Consider the following 18,386-nt stretch of genomic DNA (forward strand, 5'->3'; position numbering starts at 1 on the left):
GGTTGGGTATGAAATACCGACGGCTTAAAAGCCACCGGTTCAAATCCCAACCCTGGAATCCTGACAGATCAAAATCCAGGCGCCGGCTGGTAAGTATATTTAACCCTCACCTCTCCCCCCTCCTAACCCTCCCTTGGTGGTGCCTAACCCTAGGACTCTGGGGGTAGTGCCTAACCTCCGCACCCTAAACCTAACCCTCCCGGGGAAGGGGGGTGCCTAGCCCTAACATTCCCCTTCTCCTAGCCTAAAAATAACCCTCCCAGGGGGGTGCCTAGCCCTAAGTCCCCCCGGGGGTGCCTAAACCTAACCCTCCCAATGTGGCTAACAGCTCGCGACGCCCGGCTTACCTACGTTCGGTATGTCGGGCGTCTTTTGGCGTGGAGCTAATGATAGGCGTCGGGATTTAGGCATCTTTATTTATTCCCATGCCGGGCTTTCAGTGTTGGGATTCTGGCATTCGGCATTTCGACCGCCGGCATTCTGACTACATCCACAGCTGTCCAACGATCCCTAAACTACACACTTTTGACGCTAATTAGTAGCAAACGTTTACAATGACAGGCAGGGTCAGAGGAGGCAAAATGGTTTCCTCTTGGCACCCTGTACCTCCTTCCAATAGGAAGGAGCCTGACTCTGTGGCTTCAGCGTCAGTTCTCGCAATCTAGTTCCGGAAACTTTCAGTTTTTGTAGCTTGACGAATGAATGGTGGCCATATCAGGACTCCAATGTGGAATGAGCCTTTTACTTTTTCTGCACGTATAACAAGCTTGTTCACTTTAATGAGTAGACCCATTATACATTATTAGAGAACTTCACACCCTGCGCAATAGAGATCAGTGTATATCCTTCTTCCTCAAGTCCTTGATATATGATACCACCATGTAAATAGTGTGATGACCAAACTCTTTGAATGACAGTAATGGTTATATTTCAGAGCTTGGTCAGACAAGTACTTATTCCTAATTGTTTTTGTGCTTTTTAGAGCATAGAAATTAAGGGCCAAACAATGAAACCAAGCCAAAGTGTGTCAGAGTTAGACACATACAAGTGCTTTTTTTTTCTTTATATTTTTTAATGTTTTTAATGTGTTATTTTTCACTTACTATTCATAATGCTATTTGGAGAGTTCTGCAACACAATTTTATGTTTACAAAAATGTGTTTTATTGTATTTATTACCCACAAAAACAGCTCTGTTTTAAATACACAATAAGATCTCATAAAATCTGAAAGCTTTAATCACTGGTAAATGAGTACATGTCCATAATTTAACATAAAGATGGCCTCTCTTCTTTGGGAGATCAAAGAGAATATTTGTGATAATCAGTGTTGGGGCTTTGTGAAGACACATGTAATACCTGTGTTTTTTTCATGTATAATTGTATTTGCTTTTATACATAGATCAGTCATAGTGAATATTGATGTTACATTCCCTATGGATACGGTTCAGCTGCTGCTGCTCTGCTGCTGACAGTACCCAGCGCTGCATTCCCAGTTCCCTGAGTTTAGGCAGCTTTTGCAGACTGGATAGTAAGTGAATGAACCATGGCCCACAGTCACGGGTAGAAGCAGGTCTCAAGCTAATATCTAATTCAACAGCGTTCTTCAGAGCAGGCACACTCTCATAGAAAAGAGACCAGCCTTCATCAGGGATGGTATCATTGTAGGCAAGGTCCAGCTGCTGTAAGTTGTCCAGATGACCGGCTTGTGCTGCTGATGCTGGAATACACAGAGAACACCTAATTACTTACAGCAGTTTGTATGATGTAAGTAATATTATTGTGGGTTAATGTATATTTGATATTAAGGATTCTAACTTTATTTATCTATACTAATATTATAAGAACATGGTGTATGTTTGTTCCATGAAAACTGCATCACTTTGTAGTGGAAACTCCTAGAAATAACCTGCACTTTGTTTCATCTCAATTCATCAAGATAAATCTGTGCAATAACAAAAACAAAATGTATTGACATCATGGATGTAAGAGATAGGTGTGGCAGCATGCACACAGCCGGTAAGGGGTGGGGGGGAGAGGTGAATAGGATAGGCTTACATAGCAGTCTGTGCACAGGGCACGCAGTAATATTGGTGTTAGTGGTGCCACCAGTCTGTATAGCGCTGCTGGTCACGTGGGCCACTATGCAAAGCAATAGAACTAGTACACGAGGTGATTTCATTGTAGGAGAAGCCACGGGCAACAGCTAGTATCAAATAAGTATAATAGAAAATCTAAGGAACAATACAGTATTGGGTCTCAGACAGTAGGAGAAATATGCAATACTCCCTTCTTCCTATTACTTTAGCCAATCAACACATCTCTTACCAAATGTGCATTATTATTATATACATTTAATGTCACCCTCTTTTTTTTATGCCATCCTCTATAAAGCAATAGCTTCCACCTGTGTACAATCTGGCAGTATATAGAGGGAGCACATTATAAAGAAACTGACAAGATTTAGCAGTGATGACAAGAGGGTGTATTCTGCAGATGCAGAACATATGTAATGCTGGAAATATGAAGACAAAAGTCCTTACTTTGTAACTAATTGCTTTCGCCATTATAATATGAGTCCATCAAAGAAAATTATGCTACGTGTATGCATTTCTAAAAAGGCGCACATAGAGGGGTGGAACTACCATTAGTTGTCTTAGTATCAAGGGGTGCATTTACCACTGGTCCCAGGGCCATCTCTACCTATAGGCTAAATGGGCAGTTGCCCAAGGGCCCCTGGATTCCAAGGGCCCGTGGCCGATAGCACCCCTACCCCCATCGCATAGCTGCCACCGCTGATAGTCCTGCATGGGGAGGAGGCAGCAGCGGGTACTGACTCAGGGCCCATAGCCGCCGCTGCACCCCTGCTAGTGTCCCCTGGGCCCCAAGTGTAGGGTAGACCGCAGTGAAAGCGGTCTGCCCTACACAGGCATAGGGGGATTACTACTGGGGGTAATGCATAGGGGGGGCCACTACTGGGGGCACTACATAAGAAATTTGTTGTACTGTACATGTTCAGACTTTGATTTGTGTTTTTTTCCTGTAAATGATTTCTGTTTTTCTGCCGATAGCCAACACCCCCCCCTCCCCCGGCATAGCCTCCACTGATAGCATCCCATCCCCGGCAGAGGATTGTTTGATAGGGGCCCCAGTGCATTGCTTTGCCCAGGGGCCTGCACTGCTGTTAAGACAGCCCTGACTGGTCCCACAGATGCGGAGGGAAGTGAAAATAACTTGTCACCTCTGGCTTACTGCAGCTCCCTCTAGTGAGCAGGTCATGACTTTTGTCATAGTAACCAAAAGGAAACAGTAGGCTGATTTATATTGGTTACTATAAAAGCAGTTACAGTCTGATCAATACAGGGAGCTTCAGTAAATAAGAGGGGAGAATTGTCTGTTTAATACGCATGGGAGCCCATACAACATTTTGTTGTAGGGTACACAAATCTCTAGTTATGGCCTTGTGCACACAATGTTAGCATGTTATCCCACCAATTTGGTTTGACACTGTTATGACAGATACTTGTTAATATGAAATGTACAGAGATACCTAAAACGGCCAGATCTTGTGTAAGCAGATTGCAGCTGCTCAGTAGAAGGCTTTGGAGAACAGTAGCATTTTTCAGAGTTTCTGAAATCAGTTTCAGGTTTCCTCCAACACACTTATTCCAGGAAAGATCCAGCTTTTCCAGGTCCATTAGATAACGCGAAGCTTCAGCTGAGGATACAATCATTGTTTTTATTATCTGTTATCAGATTCATAATTAAGCACATAGTTTGCATTTAGGACCAGAGTTTTAGATAAAAAGGCATCAATGAGATGAAGTTGAGGTGACAATTTAGGAAAGCAGTAGATCACCAGTTTCCCACCTGTTCCTCTATTGTCCTCATAGTTAGCCCCCTTCCCTAGATCAGTGTCATACACAGCAATCAAGATCTGCAGATTAGGTAAGTATGGTGGTGGGCTATTAGTGTAACGTGATAGCGAGGGTAGTAATGTGATATAGGTTTAGCTGTTAATATATTGTAGTGCAAGCTATTAGGTTTATGTAGTGGGGCTATAACTGTAAGTTGAAGGCTGGTAGGGACTATAAACGTAAGGAGGGGTTATTAATGCAATGTAGGAGTCGAGCACTAATAATGTAATGTGGTGAAGATTAGATGTAATGTAGAGGCTGTTGATGGCCATTTATTTAATGGAGCAAATATTGTAATGCAGTAGGATAATGGGGGCTATCATTGTAGTGTGAGGATTGGTGGTGCTATTTATATAATGTAACAGCATGAGGGGGCAGTTCATTTCATATGAAGTCTAATATGGGATTGATGGGGACTATTTGTGGTAAGGATAAAAGGGACTCATGACATAATGAAAATCTGATTGTCATGTTATGAAGTTTTATATGCTGGTGAGGGAGGTGAAAGCATGGAGACACAAATACTCACATGTGTCCCCACAATGTTTATAAGTAACCCTATATGCATTACAGTGTTCACAAACAAAGACCTTTCGGGCTGGAAGCAGTAAGAAAATACCAATGGAAAAACAATTTTTCATAACTACTGAAAATATTTTTTAAACAATAAATCCATACCTAATCCTGCAAAAGAGTCTTTCTGTAAGGCGCAGTTGCTGAAAATCACAGATTTCAACTTTGGCAAAAAACGTAGCCTGCTGAAGAGATGTTCAGGGGAAAGTCCGACGTTTCTGTTGGATGATATATCCAAGACTTGGAGATTGGATAGCAGGGGTATGACTTGGGCTACAAAACAAATATATACATTTATTGTAAACATCCTCTAAAAAGTGTTATCGCTTCTACTGTATAGATCATGTTTACCTGATTTTTAGCGATACAATTTTCTCCTAATGTTTTTATACAGTACTACAATGGCAATAGAAAGTTTGTCAATTATTGTATTTTTATTTCTGCATCAATTTGACTTATACGGATCTGATCATAATATGGGTCAAAGTAATTCAGGATAAAGATATTTCTAAAGGGTCCTCATCTTTGTGCTGTTTTAGCCTATTATAATTCTTGCTAAAAATACATACAGTAAGGACACTCATCCTCACTATTTTAAATGTTTATTTACATTTTTAAACCCCACTTTCACCAGCTCAAGAGCACTCAACAATTGTAGCATAAAAATGATATTTTAAAATAAAAAGTAATTTAAAAAAAAGTATTATTGATAATAATAATAATAATAAAAATGTTAAAAAGCACAATAAAATTACTCAGTGCTGCAACATCTTCTCCGGTAAGGCAGCACTGATGAATATCCAGTAGCTCCAGCTGTTTGAAAGCGGTTAGATGCACTGCAGCCTCTTGGAATCCACCCCCTGTTGCCTTATTGCATGAGAGGTCCAGCCTGCGTAAGAATGGCCAGTACTGGAATGCAGAACCTGGAGGAAATAAAAGCAATGTTTGTTCCAGTTACAGTTCAACAAGTATCAAAACAATAAGGTCACAAGTAATTTGTATATCTTGTGCTTTTAAATGAGAAAGTAATATGGCTCAAATGAAGAAAAAATGGATGCATGCAGTTGGACAATCTCCTTGAGAAATTCTTTAAAATATTTAATCCCCGCACACAGAATTAGCATAGATACATATAACTACATGATACACTTAATCATATGCTGTAATAGGATGCATTCATGATACTGGTGGGCGCTATCCCGCCCGATGATATCCAGACACTGACATCCTGACATGGGACTAAAGATAGGCGTCGAAATCCCAACACCTATCATTAGCCCCACTACAAAATCCCAACACCTGGCATACCGAACGAAGGTAAGCCGGGTGTCTTAGCGTTTAGCCGCGGGGGGTGAGGATTAGGTACCTCCGCCCCGGGAGGGTTAGGGTAGGGAAAGGGGGAGTTAGGGTTAGGCACCACTAGGGGGGGTTGGGTTAGGCACCCCCCCCAGGTTAGGTTTGGGGTGCCAGGAGGGGGGGGGGTTAGGTTTAGGCACTAACGGGGGGAGGTTAGGGTTAGGCATCGATTCCGCTGTAATAACTGTAGCTTTGATAACTTGCCATTAATAAGGTGCATCTTCAGGCTGTTATTATTACATATCCCTATAAATTCTATCACATAAAGGAATGGGATTATTTGAACATACTAAATGTAAAACTTTCAAATATCCCTTTAGCCTGGACATTTATAAAAGAAGTTTAGGATTTTTTTTTTTGAATAGGGAAGTATATGGGTAACTGCTAAATTAGGTATTCTCCGATACTAGTTTATCATGTTCTTCCAGGCTTGGTGTATATCTGTTAATCATTTGATGCAGAACATGATCCATTTACATCATGTAGGCCCTGGGGAAACCTTCCATACTATGTAATTACCTGACAAAGGACTGGTAAACTAGAGGAAGTGGGTGCAAAGCCAGCATTTGTAAATAAAACACGTTAGTTAATTCCATCATGCAATTATTAAAATAAAATGTGTAGGCTTATATCCTGGAAGTGCAAGCGGCACAATAGATTGGATAATTGTAATTTAGTGTTGAAACAATTACTGTAGGTAGTGTTAGGCACTTGAAATCAAGTTATTGAAAAGAAAAATATATGTATTGGTGGGCGTCTGGATAATGTTCCGTAAAGGTGCAGAGAATTTTGGATTCGCAGAAGCAGTTCTCAGATTACTCTTCAATAGTTGCTGGAATATCTCACCATGTTAACAGAGAAACATATAGGGCCCAATTCAGAGATTTACACTGATGCAATCCCAACTGCGATCTCACGTATTTCAATTGCTAAAATATGCTAATGACTTCCAAAGCCTCTCCAAGCATAAAGATGCCCACTGCTGCCTTCTCATATCCATCAGCCAACGTGCAACAGCATAAACACATAAACATCGGGAACATTGACGCAGATTGGGCAGCTACGCAGCTTCTGAGTGAAGTCTGACCTGTCTCAAACACTGCAGCTCTCATGCTGTAAAGGAGATCGCAATGGTTAATTTATGCAAGCCCCTGAAATGGAGTTTAAACGGTCCCAACACTCCTCCGTTACCTCCCCCAAACGCTGACAACCCATCACTCACTTTGCGAATATATGTATCCTCTGTGCAAGCATAATCTCAAACCTTTCGTGTGTGCGCAGTACGGATTTCACATAATGACTAACAATCACTCGATCAGTGTAAATATCAACATTGCGTAAATCTCTAAATCAGGCCCATAGACTGCAAATGGTGTAATAATATTAACACATTATCACCCAGGTGGAAAAAGATGATACAGTGTAAAACTAGACCCCCATCCAAGATGGGTTAAGATGTAGATATCGCACAAATATGGGGAACAGAACCGCTCTATCAGTGGCTGCCAGGTATTCAGCGGTGAAGGACAATTCTATTTGTTTTGGGGGGTTTTCCGCTAGAATTCAAGTTATACATTCTGAGGCACTAGCTAGATTATGCTTGTAATGCTGGGCATGCACAGACTGATGAAATGTCTGTCAGTCTGTCCAGTGGCGTCACTAGAGGGGTGCGGCCCGCATCGGGTGTTACCCTTCAAGGGAGTGACACCAAGAAGAGCAGTCCATCCTCAGACACGTCCGCACACCCCTTTCCCAGGCACCACCGCCGACTCCATGAGCTATAGTCTGTACAAACTGGCCTTGTCCTGCACGCCACCGCCGGGGGTCAGTTCATTCTCTTACCGCGGCTGGCGTCCAGAACCACACACAGGCACAGAGAATCTCTCATTGCATGAGAGGCACTACTGGGGGCACTGCATAAGGGGCATTACTTTGGGCACTGTATAAGGGGTGCTCCTGGGGGTACTGTGTAAGGGGCACAGAATAAGGGGCTCTAATACAGGGGACATTGCATATTGGGCACAAATATAGGGGGCATTGCATAAATGGGCACTACTACATGAGGGACTGCATAATTAGCACAACATTGCTTAAGGGATACTACTACTGGGGGGTTGCATAAGGGGCACTACTACTAGGGGCATTGCATAAGAGACACTACTACAGTGGTCAATGTATAAGGGGCACTACTGTGTGTCGTAACATGAATAAGGGACACTACTATGTGGTGTAATGTGAATAAGATTGTGCTGCTGTGTGGAGTAATTTGAATTGGGGATACTATGTGTGATTTCAGCAAGACAGACCCCACGTCCCTTACTGTGAGGTCGTCCCCCTTTTTTTGGGTTCGGTAGATCACAAAAGGTTTTAGTTTTAAAAGTAGATCACTGATTTCAAAAGTCTGGCCACCCCTGCCCTAGATGATGTACCCAGCCTAACATCGCTGGCGATGGTGACCGTGCATCGGGAAGTACATACACACTAGCCGATGCAGGAGAGCGATGCAGGATGCCATGCTGCATTTGCTGGTTATCCTTGCATCAGGGCCAACCAGCAGACATCGCTGACGATGGCGGGTCGCACATATCGGGCATACACACTGCCCGATATACGCTGAGGTGAACGATATGTTGGTCCGGTATGCTGGAATTATGATTTAGAAGTGAAACTAGTACAAAACCATTACTAAGTATTCTGTGTGGTGTGATACAGGAGGAGGCCCATGGGGGGGGACACCTTTGGGTCTGGCACACATTGTATCTGGCAGCTTGACACCCAGCAGATATCAGGGCCATACACTATGTGATATGTCACAGTGTATTGGCCACGATATCTGGGTTCCTCCCTTGGGGAGGATACACTTCCCTATTCCTCCCCTGTGAAGGAACAGGGTAAATGTCCATTGGTCGGCTGCGGTAGCACATACACTGCCCGATGCGGCTGTCCTGTAACGTGAAAATATCGTATAGGGCGGATATGCTGGACAATTCGGCATGCCCGACCGATGTATATTTTCAGATCGGTCGTGCACATACGCAATATTAGATGGATTGCCCAGATAATTGTATAGTGTATGCTCAGAAGGGTAATGGGTGCAGGGTGTGCGGGGCACCGCACACCTTGCACCCATAAAACTACCCTCTCCGGTGTCTGCGCCTGTAAAAACGGCTGGAAAATGTCCGCCGCTGCCATTTTCTCGTCGTTTGCGCAGTACAGGAAAAATTGCCACCGCGGCCATTTTCCTGGTGACCTGTGCATGCGCAATCGACTCTGGGCACTCTAGTGCCCAGAGTCTATAAGTGCGGCGCTGGCTGCACACCACTCATTGCGCAGCCAGCCACTGGACGGAGAGGAGGTGGCCCGTGCCAGAGACTGCACATGGGGCTCCTCCTCTCTAGAAACGCACCTGATGTCCAGCATAACTGATGTAGGTGTTTTCAGCAATTATCCGTTTGATTTAGCACACATGTAGAACAAGTTGGACAGGTTGCAGGTAATCTATAGCAGGTCATTTTTAAACTGTTTGTCATAGATATGCAAATGAGTTTGTCCAGCTGGATCATTGCTTGGGGTGTATGTATGTATTTATTTTGGTATACATGCATATAAGCAGCTATTAGCAGATGCCACCTCTTAAACAGAGGGTCATATAGTGCTAATATCACACTTACTGGAGGATGACTAGGAGAGGCACTATTCTGTATAAAAGGGATAAAATTAAATAAAAAATGCACTTTCAAAAGCTTGTTTTAAACACATTAAATACACAGTTTGACCCGTGAAGTATACCATTATTTTAGACTATGACATCTATCAGATATTAAATACTGTGGGGCTTATGAAGAGTTTTACGTCATTTCCCCCCCATACTTTTCTCTTTTTATTACTGCATATGCGCATCCATAGCCATGCCTACTGAGGAATGTTTTGTGAATGATAATCTGCAGCCACTTATGATTGGCTTAATGTGTCTGATTCCCTTACATTTATGCAAATACTATTGTAATATTGGTGCTGTGACCTATTATTACGCTGATATTGGCAATCCATCTGCAGCAATAAAGTATATGTCCATTTCATCTTTTAAAAGGGAATCAGTTGTAACTATTCTTTTGAACATATTAAAAACTTTAATTTTGAATTTTGTCTTTGTATCTAGGTCTATTTCATTTTAGAGTGGAGTCACTAGAGGGGTGTGGACCGCAGCGGGTGTCAACATGCTAACTCCTCCTCAGTGATCTGGTGCTGCACTGTGATGTTAGAGTGCAGCGCCCCGCTCCCAGACACTGAGGAGGAGCCGGTAGTGTGGGGAGAGTCTCTGGTGGCAGCCCGGCATCGGTGGGAGTGATGAACACGCCCCCAGATGGTGAAACGGGTGTGCCCCGAGGCCACTCCACTATGTCAGTGAGACCATGTCCCATTTTTGGTTACATGCACCGGAGGAGAACTATTGGCTGCATTGGGTGTTACCAACCCCAGTAAAGCCACTGTACATGGTGAATGCAACTTTATTAGTTATTAATAACACTGTGAAAATGAATAGTTATGTAACATGACAATATTTCTCCTGTATTGTATATAAAAGTTTGTACTGTAATTTTACCATTTACTTCTACAATTGAGAAACCACACCACCTGCTGTAACCCTGGCTCAGAAGTAAAGGAAGTACATGCTACTAACCTTACGTATATTGTCTGGTTGGCAACCTAAACAAAATGCACCTTTTTACAAGGTGTATTTTGCATTTGCGGCATACTTGCCTTTTTTCGAAAAAGCATTTCAGGGAGATTTTGAAAGCAACACCTATAAAATTGTCTTACATCCAAATGTAAATGAGCAGCCCAAAACAGTAAGATCTATTTGTTGAAGAAAACACACAGATACTTATCAGAAAATGCATGTAGCCGCCATAGGGATCATTGTGCCTTATAACCAATGCAGGGAAATTATACTAATGATCCCATTTGATTTTTTTCTTTTATAGATATATATATAACAGCTCCATAATGGGGGTCAGGGAGATTACTACTATTTAAGGTAGTCTCTCTAATAATCAGGGAGAGTTGGCAAGAATGATTTGCGGTTTAGATGCAAATTCTGTCTAACGCAGTTTAAGCCAGTGTATTTGTAAGTACATGTTCCAACACTGAGGTGTTAAGACAAATAAGATCTGGACATTACTAGGCTAAAATAATCTGTTTTATGTAGGAAACTCCTGTGATCATGGCATGATGTATCCTACCTGAGCTCTGAATAGATCTTTGTATGTATGCAAGTGCTAGGGATCACCATCTACGTCCAAATGTAAATGAGCCCCAAAACAGTAAGATCTACTTGTTGAAGAAAACACACTGATACTTTTCAGAAAAATGCATGTAGCCATAGGGATCATTGTGCCTTATAACCAATGCAGAGAAATTATACTAATGATCCTATTTGAATGTATATATCTCTGTTTTTTTTTTATATAACCACTTCATAATGGGGGTAACATGCAATCAGGGAGATTGATAGACTCTTCAGGCAGACAGGGAGATTGCTACTATTTCAGGGAGTTTCCCTGACAATCAAGGAGAGTTGACAAGTATGCTATAGAATACTATAAGAGTGAGAGTCATCAGACATAAGAATTACAGCAATGGCCTCCTAAGTGCATTGTAAATTATTCCTCATGTTTTGCTGAAAATTTTGGGCTCATCTGTGTTCTGAAGTGTCCCTGCTTAAGCCAAGGCCAATATAAATACATTCTGCTACCAGCTTTTACATTAAATTATGCTTTAAATAATGTTTTTTTGTTTGTTTGCGTAATACAAACCAAATAGAAAAAAAAAGGTAAGAAATGTAACTACTAACTCAAGTACTGGATGCTGTCCTCACGTAAGCCAGTGGCACGGAGTTTTAACACAGACAAACAAGTGCAGTGTTTGAGTTTGTCGGTGATATTCTTGAATGCACTTCCAAGTGCTTTGTTCTCGGAAAGGTCCAACACTTCCAATCTTGGCATTTTGCTAACAGCAGATGCTTAAAAAGATATAAAGTAAGTTACTCAAAATAATGCAGTATTGATTACACTAAAGTACATTAAATATTCAACATACATTGTGGGGCGAATGTAATAGATGGTGAGAGACATCAGCGAGAATCCGGCAACTCTGCACTTAAAAAGTGCCAATAAATTTAAATGGCAAACCCAACCTGGTTTTACCTTTTAGGTTACAGGTTGAGTCTCCCATATCCAAATATTCCGAAATACGGAATAATTTTGGCATGACTGAGATAATGAAACCTTCGATTTTTGATGGTACAATGTACACAAACTTTGTCTAAGGCGCAAATTATTAAAAAATATTGTATAAAATTACCTTCATGCTGCGTGTATAGGGTGTATATGAAACATAAATGAATTTCATGTATGTACACAAACTTTGTTTAAGCCACAAAATTATTGAAAATATTGTATAAAATGACCTGCAGGCTGTGTGTATAAGATGTATATAAAGCATAAATGCTTTGTGTGTGTATATTTGGGTCCCATTGCCAAGATATTTCATTATGGTATGCAATTATTCCAAAATACGGAATATTCCGTTACCCAAAATACCCCTGGTCCCAAGGTTTTTGGATATGGGAGACTCAACCTGTATATTGTTGCTTTAAAAAAAAACAACAACAAAAAAAAACGGTCATACTTGCCAGAGTCTTGACCATGCCTGCATCTTGCAAGGTACTGTATTACACTGAAGTGCTAAGAAACATGGGATAGATGACTAGTATCATGTAGGATCCCCTCTACCAACTCAACGTGGCAATGATTCCACAAGTGGATGGAAGAGCTCAGGAGATATGTTGACCCATGCCATCTGGATAGCTTCTCACAGCTCCCTGATATTTGTAGGGGGAGGATCATGGGTGCGAATGGACCGCTCCACCAGGTCCCATTAGTGCTCGATTGGGTCAATATCGGACAAACATGGTGGCCACACCATTTGACTGTAGTCTCCAGAATGGACCTCAGACCCATTCTGGACAACTTAAGACCAATGACACTGTGCATTATCTTTCTGGAATATTCCATCGTTGTTGAGGTACATGAAGTTCATGAAGGACTGCAAATGGTCATCAAGCAAAGTAAAGCAAAGCAGCGGTTACCAGTCAAGAATGTGTTCAGGCAGACCACCAGACATAACCCATGCCATGCAAACACACCCCGCATTATTATGCAACCACGACCAGTCTGCACTGTTGACAAATGGGGTCTGCAGTACACTTGAACACTACCATCAGCCTAAAACAACTGGATCCATGACTTATCGGACCACGCCACATGTTGCCAGTCCTCCAGGGTGCAATTAGCGATGTCAGGAGCCCAGGCGAGGCGCTGTGTCTGGTGTCTTAGTGTTAACATGGGCACTCTGGTGCGTCTTCTGCTCTCATATCTCATGGAAGCTAAAGAACGCTGCACTGACCTGCTGAATATGCGTCTGGTACCTCCTGCATTGAATGTGGATGTGATTTGAGCCAGTGTCACTTGTCTGTTACCACAGACAATTCTTGCCAGACACCGCTGGCTACTATCATTAAGCACCCGTAGTCAGCAACTGTGCTGCCAACTGTGTGTAGTAATACCTTCCATGAGGTATTTCCGGTACACGCGTGACACTGTAGATCAGAGGTGGGGAAACTTTTTTTTCTGCCGAGGGCCATTTTGATATATATAACATTATTTGCGGGCCTGGTGCAGGCCATGCTCCCTCCGTGTGATGTCACACGGGGCAGGCCCACAATCGCCGGTGATTACAACAATGCCTGGAGCATCCTGAGGATGCTCTGGGGAGCTGTAAGGGCAGCGGTGTGACTGTCTGAAGCGTCCTAAAGATGCTCCAGACGGCACTGCTGCATAGATTTTGGTCGCAGGGTGCTGCCATTATATCCAGATGAGGCTAGCAGAAAAAAGGCTCAGAGAGCCAGACCAAATGATACTGGGGGCCTTATACGGCCCCCGGGCCTGAGGTTCCCCATCCCTGCTGTAGATCGTGGAATGATAAATGTCCGCACAACTTCGTATATGGAATGTCCCATCCGTCCGGCACCCACTATCATGCCATGCTCGATTAGTAATTGCCAATGGCTAAACTAATTTACAGAAGGAGTTTTTAGCCTGTTTTTAGGTGTCTTTGAATGGAGTCAGAGCACACTAAATAGCAACCATCATCTTCTGCACATGTGAGAACAGGGCTTCCTGTTAGATGGGCAGTATCATTATGTCAGTATGGAACTGGAGGCATGCAAGTAGATAGGTTGTTATTACTAAAGATTGGTTTTTCAAAGCCAGCTTTCGGGCTGGAATTAAAAGAGCAATAGTAATACATGATGATGTGTGTATTACTATTGCTATTTTACATCCAGCCCTCAAAGCTGCCAAGAATCAGCGGCTTTGAAAAACCAATCTTCAGTAAATATACCCATGAGCGTTAGATAGTAAAACGGACAGGGTCCTTCAACATCACAGATTAATGATTTCAGACTCCTGTCACACTGATGCTGGTGAAATGTGCTGTAAAACACACTTCTATAGAGATTAAAGGCCTGATTCAGAGATATACGCAAACCCAATAGTTTGAGTACATATTTGATGCTCGGTTGACTGGGCATGCCCTGGAGCTACAGTGCACATGTGCTGCGATGCAGCTGCGACTCTGGTCGCAGTGTAGAAGAAGCCGTGGCCTGATTAACAGACCCTTTGCAGATGGGGCAGAGACAGCCTGCATCCCAGAAACTGGGGGTGCGTCGGCCCCATTTTTTGGGCACGCCGAGGCCAGGGTCTGCGTCTTCCCTGGTCCCTGCAGAGGAGTTCCGGCGACCATTCTGAGTAAGCTTAGGTTTACACAGATGACCCGATGATTCGTCCTCCAACACAACTGTGCATCACAGAAGCCGGCAGGACGAGTCTATTTACATAAGATGAATCCTGCAGCATTAGCATATGTTAGCATCACTGCTGCTATCAAAGACAAAGGAGCGCCGCTAACAACGTACAACTCTGAATCAGACCTTAAGTTCATACATATAATTTAAACTCTCACTAAAATATGTATCTATTATTTAGATCTACAACATTATTAAATGTCTGATTACTAATTACCTTAGTTTTGATTAATTTATTGCTGTCTATCTACAATTCAATCAAATTACTGGTTAATGTAAAAAGTAATACTAAAATATGGTTTATAATTGGTTTACGGTGCTGTATTTAGAAATAAATGGCGTTACCTAGTGAGTCCCCATCTTTTGCTCGAAGGTTACAATCTGTTAAATTCAATGTCTTTAATTCAGATTTGTCTGACAAGTGCTGAGTAAGAGTGGACAGGGCTCCTCCCAGATCACTGTTCCATGATAAATCCAGTACTTGCAGATTAGGAATGTACTGCAGTGATTCTCCTGTAAAGAATAGAATAATAATGAAATAAATCATTAGGAATCATAAAACCCCCATAATCTACAGCAGATATTGAAGTAATTGTTAAGAACTGATTTCAAATATAACTTAAAAATAATAGGAATGTAGTGAATTCATCAATTCAGTATACATTATTTGGAAAATTGGCCGGCATGCATAAATAAGAGTAAAAATAGTCCTGGTACTGATTGTTATATAATATGTTAATACATTTCCATTATCAAAGTAAAATGTATTGTTATCCAAATAACCATCTTTTATATGATGTGCCTGTAAGGGAATTATACCTAACGGATTCACAAAATTCTAACCAGCTAAACTATTTCATCTAATAGATCTTAAACTTATCAGGAGAAGACCTGATAATATGGTCCATTGACCTATACATTCTATCCTCTGAAACCAATCAACAAGAATCAAGGGGAGATAGACCTCCAATGCACGGAGATTACGGCCTTAGCTGCACTGTTGAGATATTTCAAAAGTGATTATTTTTTTGTACATAGCTCAAGGCAAGGTAAGTAGGTTCAAAAGCCAAAATTCAGGCCCATCTGGGACATAAGAGCCTAACATTTTACACGCGACTGAAATTACCCCATCCCAGAATACCATCAAGACCAGACTTGACCACCATATGTGAAGGGGAGTTCCCCCCCACATCACCAGTAATTCACAGACACTTCCAGATACATTTTAGGCAAAATGGACAGACACCAATACCATCGAGAAATACCTTAAGAGGAGTCTCAATAGTTAGTATGTTGGGTATAACTGATATCCATGCCGAGATCTCCCTCTCATTTTTCAGTAAATTTTGGTACAAAGCAGTGGCGTCTCCAGAGGTGGGATACAGCTTAAGGTGCATACACACGGGACGATGTGCTGTATGAACGATATTGGTGAAAGATTTCCCTTGAACTTTCTGTAGTGCAGGACAAACAATATTGGGTGCACACACTGATAGATATCTTTAAAGATATATTTTAGTGAAGTCATCCTGTCACATCTCTGAACAGGTAATTCTTGACAATATTGTCAGATTGGCCTGCATGTACGGATGACATCGCTAACGACCCGCAGGAGCGCGCATCAATGAACAATATCGTTATCGTCCATAAAAATCGTCTAGTGTGTATGCGGCTTTAGTCCAAAATTCAAATAGGGGAGCCACACCAACTGCCCTGCCAACCAGGACTCACTGGCAGTTGGTGTGGCTCCCCTATTTGAATTTTGGACTGTACTGTAGCCCCACCTCTGGAGCAACCACTGCTAACAAGGAAAAACGTTTTTCAATTAAGAGTTTATATATGGTGGATAAAACATGGAGATGGAGAAGTCGGGGATAACACCAATAGCTCAAAAGGCATCAGGCTGTATGTCCCTACAGAAAGAAGGTCTTTTGTTTGAGGAAAATGTTGTACCTGGAGGTACCGACATATCTCATTATTGGGCAAGCCGCACCATTTTCCCAGTGATTTTTGCAGCGCTGCTGCCGCTAATGTGGGACTTCAGAGAGGTAAGTATTGCAGAAATAGGTGCAGTGTGGGCCCGTGTGCACCTCACACTCTGCACCAATTATAGATATGTCAGTGACAGTGGTATGTAATGTGCTTCAGCCTGGCTGTCTTCCATTTATATAACTATCAAGCCAAAGTAAATGGACATCTAAGAATACAACTCAGAATAATCCAGATACATATTTGTTTTTAGGGAGGAAGTTGGATAATAGTGAATATGTATGCAGCAAAGAAAATTATGCCTCTCCCACACCTTCAGTGTCAATATACTGTATGTGCTTGGGAAATACAGCAATAATTATATATAACAAAAACTCCTCCCCCTATCTGTAAGTATATTTCTTATCTGCCTAAATATGTATATGGTGAATATATCTGGTCTGCTACACTAATGTACATAATTGTGGCTTATGTTGTTATTAATATTACCTTACAGGCAATGCGTAACAGTGGAGAACGTACATTTTTTTATATATATATATATATTTTTTTTTTTTTTTTTTTTTGCAAAGAGCTGGCACTCCAATAGCTGTGTCTGGTTTAATTACGCCCAGTGCCTTCCTCATTAGCTTACCCAAAGAGGTGTATAAACAATCTGCGCTAGTATGTATGAAAAGCGGCTCAGTTCTCAAATTGGACAATAATAATTTTATATATGTATATACAGTCAGGTGCATAAATATTGAGACATTGACAGAATTTTCATATTTTGGCCTCTATTCACCACCATAATGGCTTTGAAATGAAACAAACAAGATGTGCTGTAACTGCAGACTTTCAGATTTCATTTGAGGGTAATTACATCCAAATCAGGTGAACGGTGTAGGAATTACAACGGTTTCTATATGTGCCTCCCACTTTTTAAGGGGCCAAAAGTAATGGGACTGTCAAATCAAAAGCTATTTCATGGACAGGTGTGGGCTATTCCCTCGTTATTTCATTATTAATTAAGCAGGTAAAAGGTCTGGAGTTGATTCTAGGTGGGACATTTGCATTTGGAATCAGTTGCTGTCGACTCTCAATATGAGATCCAAAGAGCTGTCACTATCAGTGAAGCAAGCCATCATTAGGCTGAAAAATCAAAACAAACCCATCAGAGAGATAGCAAAAACATTAGGTGTGGCCAAATCAACTGTTTGGAACATTCTTAAACAGAAAGAACGCACCGGAGAGCTCAGCAACACCAAAAGACCCGGAAGACCACGGAAAACAACTGTGGTGGATGACAGAAGAATTATTTCCCTGGTGAAGAAAAACCCCTTCACAACAGTTGGCCACATAAAGAACACTCTCCAGGAGGTAGGTGTATATGTGTCAAAGTCAACAATCAAGAGAAGACTTCACAAGAGTGAATATAGAGGGTTCACCACAAGATGTAAACCATTGGCGAGCCTCAAAAACAGGAAGACCAAATTAGAGTTTGCCAAACAACATCTAAAAAAGCCATTACTCTGTTGGAGTTTAGTACACATAATAATTAAAGTAACCTATCTGGACAATATAAAATTTAGCTATAATTACTATAGCTTGCCTTAGAGGGTTTAGATAAGAGCTATAAAACAAATAA

At 41.7% G+C, this 18,386-nt stretch overlaps 1 protein-coding gene across 1 annotated transcript in view; it reads right to left on the minus strand.

Moving 5' to 3' along the window:
• Nucleotides 1–1,219: 1,219 nt before the first annotated feature.
• Nucleotides 1,220–18,386, minus strand: part of LRRC31 (leucine rich repeat containing 31) — a 34,827-nt gene continuing 17,660 nt past the window's right edge. Inside the window, exons 5-10 of the mRNA XM_088452377.1 lie at nt 15,116–15,283; nt 11,699–11,866; nt 5,244–5,411; nt 4,594–4,761; nt 3,549–3,716; nt 1,220–1,718 (exon numbers count right to left, since the gene is read on the minus strand). Coding sequence (XP_088308503.1) covers nt 1,402–1,718; nt 3,549–3,716; nt 4,594–4,761; nt 5,244–5,411; nt 11,699–11,866; nt 15,116–15,283 — 1,157 coding nt within the window. The 3' untranslated portion in view covers nt 1,220–1,401. The remainder of the gene's footprint in view (nt 1,719–3,548; nt 3,717–4,593; nt 4,762–5,243; nt 5,412–11,698; nt 11,867–15,115; nt 15,284–18,386) is intronic.

This window comes from Taudactylus pleione, unplaced genomic scaffold (genome assembly GCF_031769625.1).
Source record: "Taudactylus pleione unplaced genomic scaffold, aTauple2 ptg000037l, whole genome shotgun sequence".
Lineage (NCBI taxonomy): Eukaryota > Metazoa > Chordata > Amphibia > Anura > Myobatrachidae > Taudactylus > Taudactylus pleione.